The sequence below is a fragment of the Coregonus lavaretus genome (assembly GCF_964263955.1).
Source record: "Coregonus lavaretus genome assembly, chromosome: 2".
Lineage (NCBI taxonomy): Eukaryota > Metazoa > Chordata > Actinopteri > Salmoniformes > Salmonidae > Coregonus > Coregonus lavaretus.
Window position 1 is genome coordinate 57,192,473 of NC_139989.1, and position 13,551 is coordinate 57,206,023.

General features: G+C 44.4%; 1 protein-coding gene across 1 annotated transcript in view; it reads right to left on the reverse strand.

Annotated features, from left to right (window-relative positions):
• The window catches only part of LOC311142990 (Na(+)/H(+) exchange regulatory cofactor NHE-RF2-like), a 62,508-nt gene that overhangs the window by 15,408 nt on the left and 33,549 nt on the right, over nt 1-13,551 (reverse strand). Inside the window, exon 3 of the mRNA XM_084178776.1 lies at nt 2,238-2,456. Within this exon, the coding sequence (XP_084034902.1) occupies nt 2,238-2,456 (219 nt within the window). The remainder of the gene's footprint in view (nt 1-2,237; nt 2,457-13,551) is intronic.

A 13,551-nucleotide genomic window follows, 5' to 3' on the forward strand; every position in this document is an offset into this window, starting at 1 on the left:
TTACACTTTGTTTAGTACTGTTTCCAGCCTTGTGTTTTCACCACAATGCTATGGTAACGTCATGGTAACGTCATGGTAATGCTACGAGCCAGGTTAGGTTTAGTCTCCCGAGTGGCGCAGTGGTCTAAGGCACTGCATTGCAGTGCTAGCTGTGCCACTAGAGATCCTGGTTCGAATCCAGGCTCTGTCGTAGCCGGCCGCGACCGGGAGACCCATGGGGCGGCGCACAATTGGCCCAGCGTCGTCCAGGGTAGGGGAGGGAATGGCCGGCAGGGATGTAGCTCAGTTGGTAGAGCATGGCATTTGTAATGCCAGGGTTGTGGGTTCGATTCCAGTATAAAAAAATTAAAATGTATGCACTCACTAACTGTAAGTCGCTCTGGATAAGAGCGTCTGCTAAATGACTAAAATGTAAAATGTTAAACTAAGCTAGATTATGTTTGGCTCTGTGTGACTTTCATTTGACCCTGTGTTTTTGATGCAGTGTATATTATGTAATGTCTGACCCTGTATTTGGCCCTGTTTGGCCCTGTCTGACCCTGTTTGGCCCTGTATGGCCCTGTGTTGGCCCTATGTGGCCTTGTTAGGCCCTGATGTACTGCTCTGGGGTCAGGGCTCATGGGAATGTGTCTGGGGGTCTGATTGAAAGGGTGTATGGTGAGCAGGATCAGTATGACTATGTTCCACATGTCTGCATCTGCTTCTCCTGTCTGTCTCCTTCTATCTCTCTATCTCTTACCCTCTGCCATCCCTTCTTTCTCCCACACATTCAGGCCTAGTATGTTTCTCTCCTGTCCTGCCATCAGACTGATGAACAACCTCTCCCCACTATCAGCCTGACCTCTTTCATCTCAACTAAAACAGGTGAGAGATGAGGCCGGGGGTCCAGGCCGTGTTATAGCAGTGGTAACGTTACAGAGGGGTTAAACCAGGCACATGTGGCCCTGCACACGCATGACGGATGAGCATTGAGACCGCTGCCACACAAGGTCACACCTGTGTACACACATGGGCTCATACAGGCATGCACACATACACACTGATAAACACAAACCCAAACATTCACAGGCATGCACACATACACACTGATAAACACAAACCCAAACATTCACAGGCATGCACACATACACACTGATAAACACAAACCCAAACATTCACAGGCATGCACACATACACACTGATAAACACAAACCCAAACATTCACAGGCATGCACACATAGGGGAGTAAGAGGCCTCTTGGGGTCTCACTCTGTATCCCTTATCTCAGACACATGTTCAATCACCCCACTCCCTCTCTCTCTGACATTTTCTATAAACCCCCTTAATTAGGGTGTCCCACCACCCCATCCCCGACCCCATTTCTCAAAGCCCACCTCATTAGGGTCTCATTAGGACCATTGTAAACGATTTGATTGGAGTCTGTCTCCTTCTCTCTCACCACTTGTCTAAAGTTGACAAACCAAGCCTCTACTGTTCCGTAGTTCCCTGATTATTAAGACATCAGACTCCCCCCCCTCCCACCAATCCCCTGCACCTCTGTCCTCCTCCTGGACTAGCCCTTCCTCCCAACCTCCTCCTGGACTAGCCCTTCCTCCCAACCTCCTCCTGGACTATCCCTTCCTCCCAACCTCCTCCTCACAAACCTATCCTCCTCACCTTCATGAAAAATAAACCCCTTCACGGAGCTCCACAGTCCCCCACCCGTTTCCTTCAGTCTCTAACCACTTACCCTCTTTCGACACCCATCCCCCTCTCCCCTCCTCCACCCATCTCCCCTCTCCTCACCTCTCCCCTCCTCCACCCATCCTCCTCACCTCTCCCCTCCTCCACCCATCTCCCCTCTTCTCACCTCTCCCCTCCTCCACCCATCCTCACCTCTCCCCTCCTCCACCCATCTCCCCTCTCCTCACCTCTCCCCTCCTCCACCCATCTCCCCTCTCCTCACCTCTCCCCTCCTCCACCCCTCCTCCTCACCTCTCCCCTCCTCCACCCATCTCCCCTCTCCTCACCTCTCCCCTCCTCCACCCATCCTCCTCACCTCTCCCCTCCTCCACCCATCTCCCCTCTCCTCACCTCTCCCCTCCTCCACCCCTCCTCCTCACCTCTCCCCTCCTCCACCCATCTCCCCTCTCCTCACCTCTCCCCTCCTCCACCCATCCTCCTCACCTCTCCCCTCCTCCACCCATCTCCCCTCTCCTCACCCATCTCCCCTCCTCCACCCACCCCTCTCTCCTCACCTCTATGAGTCTGTCCTGTGGTCTGAGCCCAGCATGGTCGGCTGGAGACCCAGGGTCCAGGGAGCGGATGTACTGGCCCGGCCGGGACTTCTCACTGTGCAGGTTGAAGCCGTAGCCCGTCTCGGCCCGCTCCAGGTGGCACAGCCTGGGGAACAGCTCTGATGGGTCCACTGGTGGCCGCGCTGCCTGGGCATGGGCATTAACATGGGCCAGAGCCTCCTGTAGTGAACAGAGAGAAAGATACACAATGTAATCTACAGTCTAGTCATATACAGTACTGAGTACTCATAGAAGTCCTGTCAGATGTAAGTGCAGAAGGAAGAAGTTTGGATCCCTCCAATAGTCTTTATTGCTTGTTTGTGTTCTCAACCAACCAAACACCACTAATGTATTTTCCTAGAAGAAGTGTTTACTTTGTTGTCCATTATCACAGGGAAATGGAAATGTGTCTTCTGCTTTATCCCAACCCCTACCTATCTACTGTATATCCTGTTCAACTTGAGTCAGCGATGCAGCACAGATTGAAGATACACACATATTAGGTACAACACCAGCACATGTACTTTTTGTATTTTATTTAATTTTTTTATTTAACCAGGTAAGCCAGTTGAGAACAAGTTCTCATTTACAACTGCGACCTGGCCAAGATAAAGCAAAGCAGTGCGATAAAAACACAGAGTTACATATGGGGTAAGAAAACATAAAGTCAAAAAAGACAACATAAAATATATATACAGTGTGTGCAAATGTAGCAAGTTATGGAGGTAAGGCAATAAATAGGCTATAGTGTAAAATAATTACAATTAGTATTAACACTGGAATGCTAGATGTGCAAGAGATTATGTGCAAATAGAGATACTGGGGTGCAAAAGAGCAAAATAAATAACAATATAGGGATGAGGTAGTTGGGTGGGCTAATTTCAGATGGGCTGTGTACAGCTGCAGTGATCGGTAAGGTGCTCTGACAACTGATGCTTAAAGTTAGTGAGGGAGATAAGAGTCTCCAGCTTAAGAGATTTTTGCAATTTGTTCCAGTCATTGGCAGCAGAGAACTGGAAGGAATGGCGGCCAAAGGAGGTGTTGGCTTTGGGGATGACCAGTGAGATATACCTGCTGGAGCGCAGACTACGGGTGGGTGCTGCTATGGTGACCAATGAGCTAAGATAAGGCGGGGATTTGCCTAGCAGTGATTTATAGATGGCCTGGAGCCAGTGGGTTTGACGACGAACATGTAGTGAGGACCAGCCAACAAGAGCGTACAGGTCACAGTGGTGGGTAGTGTATGGGGCTTTGGAGACAAAACGGATGGCACTGTGATAGACTACATCCAATTTGCTGAGTAGAGTGTTGGAGGCTATTTTGTAAATGACATCGCCGAAGTCAAGGATCGGTAGGATGGTCAGTTTTACGAGGGCATGTTTGGCAGCATGAGTGAAGGAGGCTTTGTTGCGAAATAGGAAGCCGATTCTAGATTTAACTTTGGATTGGAGATTCTTAATGTGAGTCTGGAAGGAGAATTTACAGTCTAACCAGACATCTAGGTATTTGTAGTTGTCCACATACTCTAGGTCAGACCCGTCGAGAGTAGTGATTCTAGTCGGGTGGGCGGGTGCCAGCAGCGTTTGATTGAAGAGCATGCATTTAGTTTTACTAGTGTTTAAGAGCAGTTGGAGGCTACGGAAGGAGTGTTGTATGGCATTGAAGCTCGTTTGGAGGTTTGTTAACACAGTGTCCAATGAAGGGCCAGATGTATACAAAATGGTGTCGTCTGCGTAGAGGTGGATCTGAGAATCACCAGCAGCAAGAGCGACATCATTGATATACACGGAGAAAAGAGTCGGCCCAAGAATTGAACCCTGTGGCACCCCCATAGAGACAGCCATAGTTCCAGACAACAGGCCCTCCGATTTGACACATTGAACTCTATCTGAGAAGTAGTTGGTGAACCTGGCGAGGCAGTCATTTGAGAAACCAAGGCTATTTAGTCTGCCAATAAGAATGCGGTGGTTGACAGATTCGAAAGCCTTGGCCAGGTCGATGAAGACGGCTGCACAGTACTGTCTATTATCGATCGAGGTTATAATATCGTTTAGGACCTTGAGCGTGGCTGAAGTGCACCCATGACCAGCTTCGGAAACCGGATTGCATAGCGGAGAAGGTACGGTGGGATTCGAAATGGTTGGTGATCTGTTTGTTAACTTGGCCATACTAAGTACTAAGGCCATATGAGCAGAGAGGGAAATCCTCTGTGACGGATCATCATGATGTTATTCCAGTAAGATGATTGTCAATGGAATAAAATAGTTATTACGCCACAGGAATGTTAATATGTAGGCCTGCATCTCCTTAACACTGCTAGCCTATCAATGGAAAAAACATTCAGCAGGTTCTCTATACACTCAAAAAATTAGGGATTCAACAAGGGTTCTTCTAAGATCCTCAAAGTTCTTTGAAGAACCTTAGGGTTCTTGGCACTGAAAAATGGCCCCAAAAGGTACTTCCAAGAACCCCATAGGAGATGGGGTTCATCGAGGAACCTCCTTAGTTCTTGGGGGTTCTTCTGGCAACCTAACTGCCCACCTGATAAATGTGGATTTGAATTTGAGAAAGGCACTTAACTTAACATTTTTAAGATCTCCTCAATTTAAGGTAAGATTTCTCCCTTCTATGATCTAAATTGATATTGATTTATGATGATACCATCTATCTTTTCATAGTTGTGCAAATGGCTGTGTTGTCTGGCACTTTCTCCCCTTTAAAATTATTTCTAAAACAGAAAATGGTTTCTCTAGGACTCGGTCACAGCAGCCATCTTCCTCCTCCCTGACCTCTTCAATGAAGATCCCAGAGGTCTCTACATTATGGACAAGGTATGTGTATTAAAACCGTTGTCAAAAGTGAACAGTTTTTTCATTCACATTTACCACAAAAACCAAGGTATGAATACTGTCGTGCGCACGTTTTGTTGATAATCTGTATAATTATTATTTTTGTATTCACAGACTTCACCCTCCCTACAACGCTGATGAATATAAATGGAAACCTGTTCAATCACCATGCACTGCAAAATCATTCTGGCTATGGATACGAAGGATTTCAACACATTAACACGCCAGAGGATATACTGATTGAACTAGGAGCTCTGCTGGGAATTTACCTCATATATAGCTTTTTGCCACTAAAATCATAATAAACACTGACAACTAAAATATTGTGTTATTTTTGTTATTGTTGTGCTGATTATTAATAATAATAAAAAATGAACCCCAAAAGGTTATTCGAGGAACCATTAAAGGGGGTTCTTTGAAGAAGCCTTTTAAAGAGTTCTTCGAAGAACTTATAGAGGTTCCCCCACAGTTTCAATTTGAAGAACCCCTAAAAGATCTTCCAGGAACCTTTTCTTTTTAGAGTGTACTAACTCTATAATCTGAATTTAAATGATTTGGACTTTAAGTATAGAAATACATTCTCAAACTGAAAGACCTTCACCTTGTATAAGAGTAACTCTTCCCAACACCACAACCACACATAACAACTGATTATCAGGAAAGTGATATGGAAAAAAGGGTTTCAAACAGGTTCTTCGGCTGTCCCCATAGGAGAACCCTTTTTGGTTCCAGGTAAAGCATTTTTGGTTCCAGGTAGAACCCTTTTGGGTTTCATGTAGAACCCTCGGTGGAAAGGGTTCTACATGAAACCCAAAAGGGTTCTACCTGGAAGTAAAAGGGTTCTCCTACGGAAACAGCCGAAGAACCCTTTTAGGTTCTAGATAGCACCTTTTTTTCTAAGAGTGTAGACTACACTGTCCATGGGAATCGGAGTAAATGTTGTGTTGAGTATCTGTGTAAAAGGTCACACTGAGCATCTAGGTTCATTCACCAACAATACGTGTCACTCGTGTCATAGTAATTGTTATTAATGACGTGGTGTAACCTCACCTCCACTGTGGGGTGATAATGAGTTGTTAGGGAGTGGTAAAGAGGGTGTAGGGGGTCTGGGCTAACCCCAATATAGGACCCCATCGCTCAAACACCCAATGAAGAGCACATACCTGTACCTGCCACATGCTTTCAGTGTATGTGTGTGTACTATGGGGGCGGCAGGTGCCAGTAACCGAAAGGTCGCTGGTTCTAATCCCAGAGCCAACTAGGTGACAAATCTGTCAATGTGCCCTTGAGCAAGGCACTTAACCCTAAACGCTCTGGATAAGAGCGTCTGCTAAATGACTAAAATGTAAATGTACTAATCAGACAATATCTGCATTATGCATCGCCTGTCATCAGACAATACATCCAGTCCTGCCAGGGTGTTGGCTCACATGGAGGGACAACAAGTGGGCATAGAGAGAGAAGGAAGGAGGGATGGGAGTGGGATGGAAGGAGGGATGGGAGTGGGATGGAAGGAGTATGCAGATGTATGGATGTCACTTTTAGAAGCATTGAGAGGTAGATATGTAATAGGGGAGGAAAAATCTGTGATGTGTGTGTCTGTCACGACTTCCGCCGAGGCTGCCTCCCCTCCTTGTTCGGGCAGGCTTCAGCGTTCGTCGTCACCGGCTTACTAGCCACTGCCGCTCCATTATTCATCATTCCATTTGTCTTGTCTTGTCAATCACACACACCTGGTTCTTATCCCCTCATTAGTCATTTACATTTTAGTCATTTAGCAGACGCTCTTATCCAGAGCGACTTACAGGAGCAATTAGGGTTAAGTGCCTTGCTCAAGGGCACGTCGACAGATTTTTCACCTAGTCGGCTCGGGGATTAGAACCAGCGACCTTTCGGTTACTGGCACAACGCTCTTAACCACTAAGCTACCTGCCGCCCCGTGTATAGTCCGTGTATAAGTGTTCCCTCTGCCCCCCTTGTCCTTGTGGGTGATTGTTTATTTGTGAGAGTAGTGTAGCTCGGTGGAGCTACTCATACCTTGTTATTGCCAGGGTAGATATTTCCCCTGTGCCTGTTATTGTTGGAGCTACCGTTACCTTGTATTGCCAGGGTAGATTTTCCCCTGTGCCTGTTTCGTTTGTCGCTATCCAGCGCTATTTGTGTACGACGGAATAAACTCTGCATTCAGTGATTACCCTACTGCGCCTGACTCCTTCTATCACACTCATCACAGTCTCTGTGTGTGTGAGAGCGTGTGCCCTCAGTCCTGCCTCAAGGACAAGACTCATCCCAATAAACGTCAGCCTGCCCTGAGTGTGTGTCTGTACAGTATGTGGTGTGTGTGAGTAAGATTATGATCGAGCATGTGTCAATGTTTGTGTGTTTTTTCTCAAATGTGACCACTGGCTGTGTGTGTGTGTTTGTGTGTGTGTGTGTGTTTGTGTGTATGTTTGGTGTTGATGAAATTAGATCGGTGCTGTTGTTGAATTATTCACTAAGCGACTACTGGGATAGTTGGATCATGACCACTGTTAACCCCTTCACTACCAAGGATCACTGACTCTCTGTCTAGTAGTACTACTCAGGACTGTATCAGCCTGTGTGTGTGTGTGTGTGTGTGTGTGTGTGTGTGTGTGTGTGTGTGTGAAGTGAATGTGCGTGTGTTACTGTGTGTGTGTGTTTTAGTGTGAGTAAATCTGGTGTATCATAAATGTGTGTGTGTTTGTGTGTGTGTGTGTGGACATGTTTAACTATACTTGTGGGGAACAGAAGTCCCCACAAGAATAGTAAACAAACTAAAATTTGACCAACTGGGGACATTTTGTTAGTCCCCACAAGGTCAAATGCTATTTCTAGGGGGTTTAGGATTAAGGTTAGAATTAGTGTTAGGTTTAGGAGCTAGGGTTAGTTTTAGGGTTAGGAGCTAGGGTTAAGGTTAGGTTTTCGGGTTAATGTTAGAGTTAAGGTTAGGGTTAGGTTTAGGGTTAGGGGTAAGGAAAAATAGGATTTTGAATGGGACTGAATTGTGTGTCCCCACAAGGTTAGTTTTACAAGACTGTGTGTGTGTGTGTGTGTGTTTGTGTGTGTGTGTGTGGTGATGCTTTGTTGGTAACCTAGTAGGGGAATCCTTAATGTGTGTGTATGTTGTCATCGATGTATTCAGTTGTATGATTCCCATTAGGGGATTAATGCTAACCCAATATCTTCTGGAGAAGAGGATCACATTTCTGATGAGCCCTAAAGGTTACAGTGTATGCACTGTGTCCTGAAAACCACACACACCACAGGCGGCTGATGGCACCTTAATTAGGGAGGACGGGCTCATAGTAATGGCTGGAATGGAATTAATGGAATGGTATACGACACATCGGACACATGGTTTTACTATGAGCCGTCCTCCCCTCAGCAGCCTCCTGTGATACACACATACTGTATATGGAAACATTCGACTAAAGTGGAAAACTAACCAGAAGCGGGCGGGAGGGTGGAGCAAGCAGAGCGAGGCGGGTGGAAAGGACAGGACAGGCTGTATGCTAGCAGGATAGTCCATATCTCCAATCATCTTTACTGATAGCGATGTTATGTTTCCATAAGTGGATGAATTGGTCTAATGTACCATGTATGGTAAAGCCTTAACCCTTAGCTACCTCTTCCAATTCAAATGAGCTCTGAAAAAAGTGAGGCATCAAAGCGGACAACCCGCCCTTCTGGCTTCGGTTAGGTCATTATAATTCAAAACCATGCATTCTCAAATAAATCACACAGATGCCTCGCACGCTCGCCTTTGGTGAGTTTAGGCCATAAGAGTCCAAAAAAAGACCAAAAATGTACTATGAGTTTTCCTAGAAGTCTAAGAATCTACTAAGATTATTCCTAAATGTCAAGCTTGTCATTTGATAGAAGATTTGTATGTTTTGAGTAATGACTAAAAGTATTCCACCCCAATACTGTTTAACTGTGTAAACTGTGTTAGAATTATAAGACAATAAAACCACTAACAGAGAATAGGGGTAGAAACTGCTGGAGACAAACATTCCAGGGGAAAGGAGACCTAGAAACTGTCAAACTTAAACATTCCATACTGTGGAAAGTCACAGGCCGCCTAAAGGTGGGCGGAGCAAAGTTCCTTTGTGTGAAGGCATATAAAAAGCCTGTGTTTTTAGCGCCAGAGCTCTCATGAATAAAAAGACTGACCTATCGCAGAACGGGACTTTGTTTAATTCATTATTAAACCAGAGCCTTACACCCTCTGGGAATTATTCAAAGCTTGAGTGATAATTAAGTTCAACCATTGAGATAACAAAATTCTCGTGACAATTGGTCCTTCGAGCCGGATCTCAACACCCGTTTTCTGTCGTTCCAGGGAACCCCGAAACCATGCACGGGCGGGTCCATGATCCTGGCCTCTGAAATTGAGGGTATATTTCAGGCCAGTGGCAAACTGGTAGACGACAGAAACGGTGACGAGATCGAACCAAAATTGAAATCCCAGCTGCAAGGATAAGGTCAGTAATTTTTATTCATGAATTTTTGGGGATTGATATCTTGAAACTGCAGTAGGAAAAAATGTACAGTTTAAATCTGCTGTAGTGAGGGTAGTAATCCGTCGATAATCCAAAAAGGGATCGTCATCCGGTATACCATTTTCAATGTTTATCTAAAGAAAACCATGCACCAGTATTCTATGATCAAAAAGTGGGAGTGTGGGTCCGTAAAGACTCAAGGTAGTAGAGGCCATTACCAATAGAAACTACCCTGTAGTGAAATAGTATGAAAAAGGACTATTAAAAGATACCAGGGAGGATAATAACTTGTTGGATAATTAATGTACATATACATTTAATCAATCTAGCAGGATGGAAATCCACATACAGGCGGTAGTAATCCAGAGGGAATAGAAGATATTTCCCATTACTATTGACACATCAGGAGTCTAACCCTTTTGTGTATGAGACTTTCTAGAAATATCAAAACTATACAATAGCAGGAGGTCTCCTAAAGGCATAGTATATCCTGAACATACTAAGACAGCCATGGGAGGTAAATCCTCAAAGGAGGTCCTGGAATTAACCGGGGATGAGAGGTATATGGTGTTAAAGGATAAAAGAAATATATATACTATGGACCCATTTGGGGGAAGAAGTATGGGTTTATTGGGCATCTCGATGTAGACAAGTTAGAGGCTATGATTAAACAGATGCATGTAAACTGTGGAATTGATCTAAAGAAACAGCGAGTAGAGGGGCTAGACACTGCTAGGGTGTGGCTCTCTGAGGCTCGGAAGAGAGAGGAAGGTCAGAGAAGGAAAAAGGAAGTTATGCAGAGGGAAAGAGAAGTGAAGATTGAGGTCTCAGTGCCTCCCCCAGAGCAGAGGGCAGAAAGGTTATATCTAGTCCTGGCAGAACAGGCTTGGAAAGAGAACCCAGATGATGAGGTTGTTGTGTGTAGAAGAAGAGTAGGACAGGTCCCCGCACCTCCCCCGCCATATGACGGCCAAGCCGGAATGTTGGAGGAGGAAGGAGGGGGGGGGGGGGGGGGACCAGTAAAGATAAGAAAGAGGGGGAAGTGTTAGGAAGGGAACTCAGAAAACATAAGAGAAAGTAGGGAGAATAATAGACAGGACCGAGCAAGAAAAGAACAGAAGGGAGCGGAGTATTTAATAGCCACACTAGGCGAAATAGCTGGTAGGGGTAGAAACCCAGGAGAGAGAGGAGATAGGGAAGGAAAGAGTGAGGGCTATGGGGGAGGGAATAAGTGCTTTAACTGTAACAAGGGAGGTCATTTTGCAAGAGAGTGTAAGGCACCTTGTACTTACTGTAATAAGAGAGGGGATCAATCCCGACACTGCAGAAACAAAGAAAAAGGCAGATAAGGGGAAAGAAAAAAAGAGCGGGAGAAATAGGAATCAGGAGTCAGAGGAGGAGGAGGATGGAGCATGACTAGAACAAGGGGAAGATAGTAGTACAGATAGTGGAGAAGAAGGAAGGCTGGTGGAGAAAGGGCAAGCCCAATCTTGCATTAGGAGGAGGATAATTAATAGTATGTGGATATTAATTTACTAACGGAGTCGTTATCAGGAGGCGTTTGAGAAATCTTGTTGGAGAAAAAGGTCACGTGTACGGGGTTGAGCATATGACGTCAACACATTGTATTTCGGTCAAGCTTTCAGGTGGTCATTATATTTGGGAAATGTAGAAGTAATGTAGGATTATGGTCAAATTGACCATAGTGAAATGTCAAATGTTGATAGGGTTAACATTCCAAATTTGGCCACTATTATAGAAGAAAATATTCCAGTAGGTTGTACGAATATTGATTGTGTGTTGGGAAATAGCGTTGTGTGAATGTGATATGAAAGTTGTGTGAATATGGGAATGAGTTAATCTGAAGTTTTGAGAATAAGTGGTTGATATAATGATATCTTGAGGTTTGTAAAAACACTGCTTGTCATAGAATAGTGTGAGATGTTAGTTCAGGGAATAGTGACCAGTCTATAGGATTCTGGGAGGATTTTATGACTGAGGGGGCAGGGTCTAGGTAGTTAACGTTGTTGGTCCGATTGGAACTAGATTATGGTAAACTAACTTGTGGCAATAAAGAATCATTAGAAATACGAATGGTTTGGTTGATATGAATAGACTTTACTAATGCCATGTTCTAGTTCGCGAGTAAAAGAGAGACAGTCCAGCGAGTACGAATCAAGCTTTAAGAGACACTTGAAGCAGAAATCTGAATAGTTTAATGGAGAAGATTTCTTTGACTAATTCTAATTGTTAATACTTTATTCTATAGGTTGCGTAACACCAGTGACATATGCAAATAGTTAATGAATTCTAGAACGATAATTTGTTTTCGTTACGTTGACCAGTGGAGTGTAGGTAGTTTTAAATATTATGCTGATGGGATAGCACCAACTTTATGTAGGTTCTAGATTTGTTAAACAACAAGTTGGTATTTGAAACTAAATTAATGCCATAGGCTGCAGTAATAACATTACCAGAAAAAGGCACAATCTAATGTGAAACAGCTATTACCTATGTCATTGATTCAGTAATGAGACCAGGATGATAGTAATAATAGAAATCTAGGTAGAAGAATTTAGGATAGGGACTAGCTGTCCAGATATAGACAAAAAAAGATGAGTTAAGGAATAAATGCTGAGACGAAATACAGAACGATACGTGTGAGGTTTTTGAATTGGCAACAATTGAATTAGCGCCGCAGCAAGAAGAGAAACCATACCTCACCTTAACAGTATTGGGGGAAAAATATGACATTCTTGTGTGACACAGGGGCATGTCGCACAGCGATCTGTGCAGTCGACAGGCCCGAAGGGATTAGGATTAATGGGGAACAAATCCTGGTACGCTGGGCCTCAGGCCATCAATTTATAGAGCGATTATCAGCTCCTGTGACTTTAAAACATGAAAATTCAGGAGAAGTATGCATACCCATACTGATATAAAGCCTATGTCCAGTTAATCTGCTAGGAAGAGATGCTATGACTCAGTTGAACGTAGCTGAAACACCGACTGAGAGGGGTATGAAGGCATATGTGGTACGGGATAACATGGTAGTGAGCGGGGAGGGAGAGCCAGGCTAGAACCAGGAATTTGGGAAAGTTTGAACCTCAGGAAGGAAGCCAGATTTTAATTTATGTAGATGATATTCTATTGGCTAATCCCACTCAAGAGGGATGTAAGAAAGATACACTCCAATTGTTAACCTTTATGGCAGAACAGGGGCACAAAGTTAGCAAAAGGAAACTTCAGCTCTGGCAGAGCGAGGTGATTTACTTAGGACATACCATAACTCAGGAGGGGTGAATGTTAAACTCATCCAGGAAAACTGCTATACTTGAAGCACCAAAACCGTTAAACAAGAAACAAATGATGAGCTTTTTGGGAATTATAAACTACTGTAGAGCTTGGGTACCCCTTTATGCACTGCATACTGGTAAATAAAGTGATCTTATCTATGGGAAGGCAATGGCAGGCCATGATAAAATAATTTGGAACTCTAAGGCGTAGGAACAATTTATAGAGATAAAAAAGTTGCTAACTTCCCAAACAGTCTTAGCTTTTCCTAGATATGACAGGCCTTTTACCCAAACGGTAGACTGTAGGGAGGGATATATGACATTGGTCTTGACTCAGAAACAAGGTGATGAGGGAGATTCTTTAGTGGACTATGAGATAAAACTGGGTTAATCACGAACATAGAGTTAGAATTCTTTGTTGCTAGGCAAATAACTTAATTGGGTCATTTCACTGTGTGTGTGTGTGTGTGTGGGTGAAGTGGGAATCTGACCTAGGGTCGAATTGCTTGCTCTTACTTAAATCCATGGCTGTCCTACGTTATCAGTGACTGAAAGCAGACTGTGGCCTTTTGCTTCTCTCCTCAAACAAAGTGGAATAAGTGTCCAG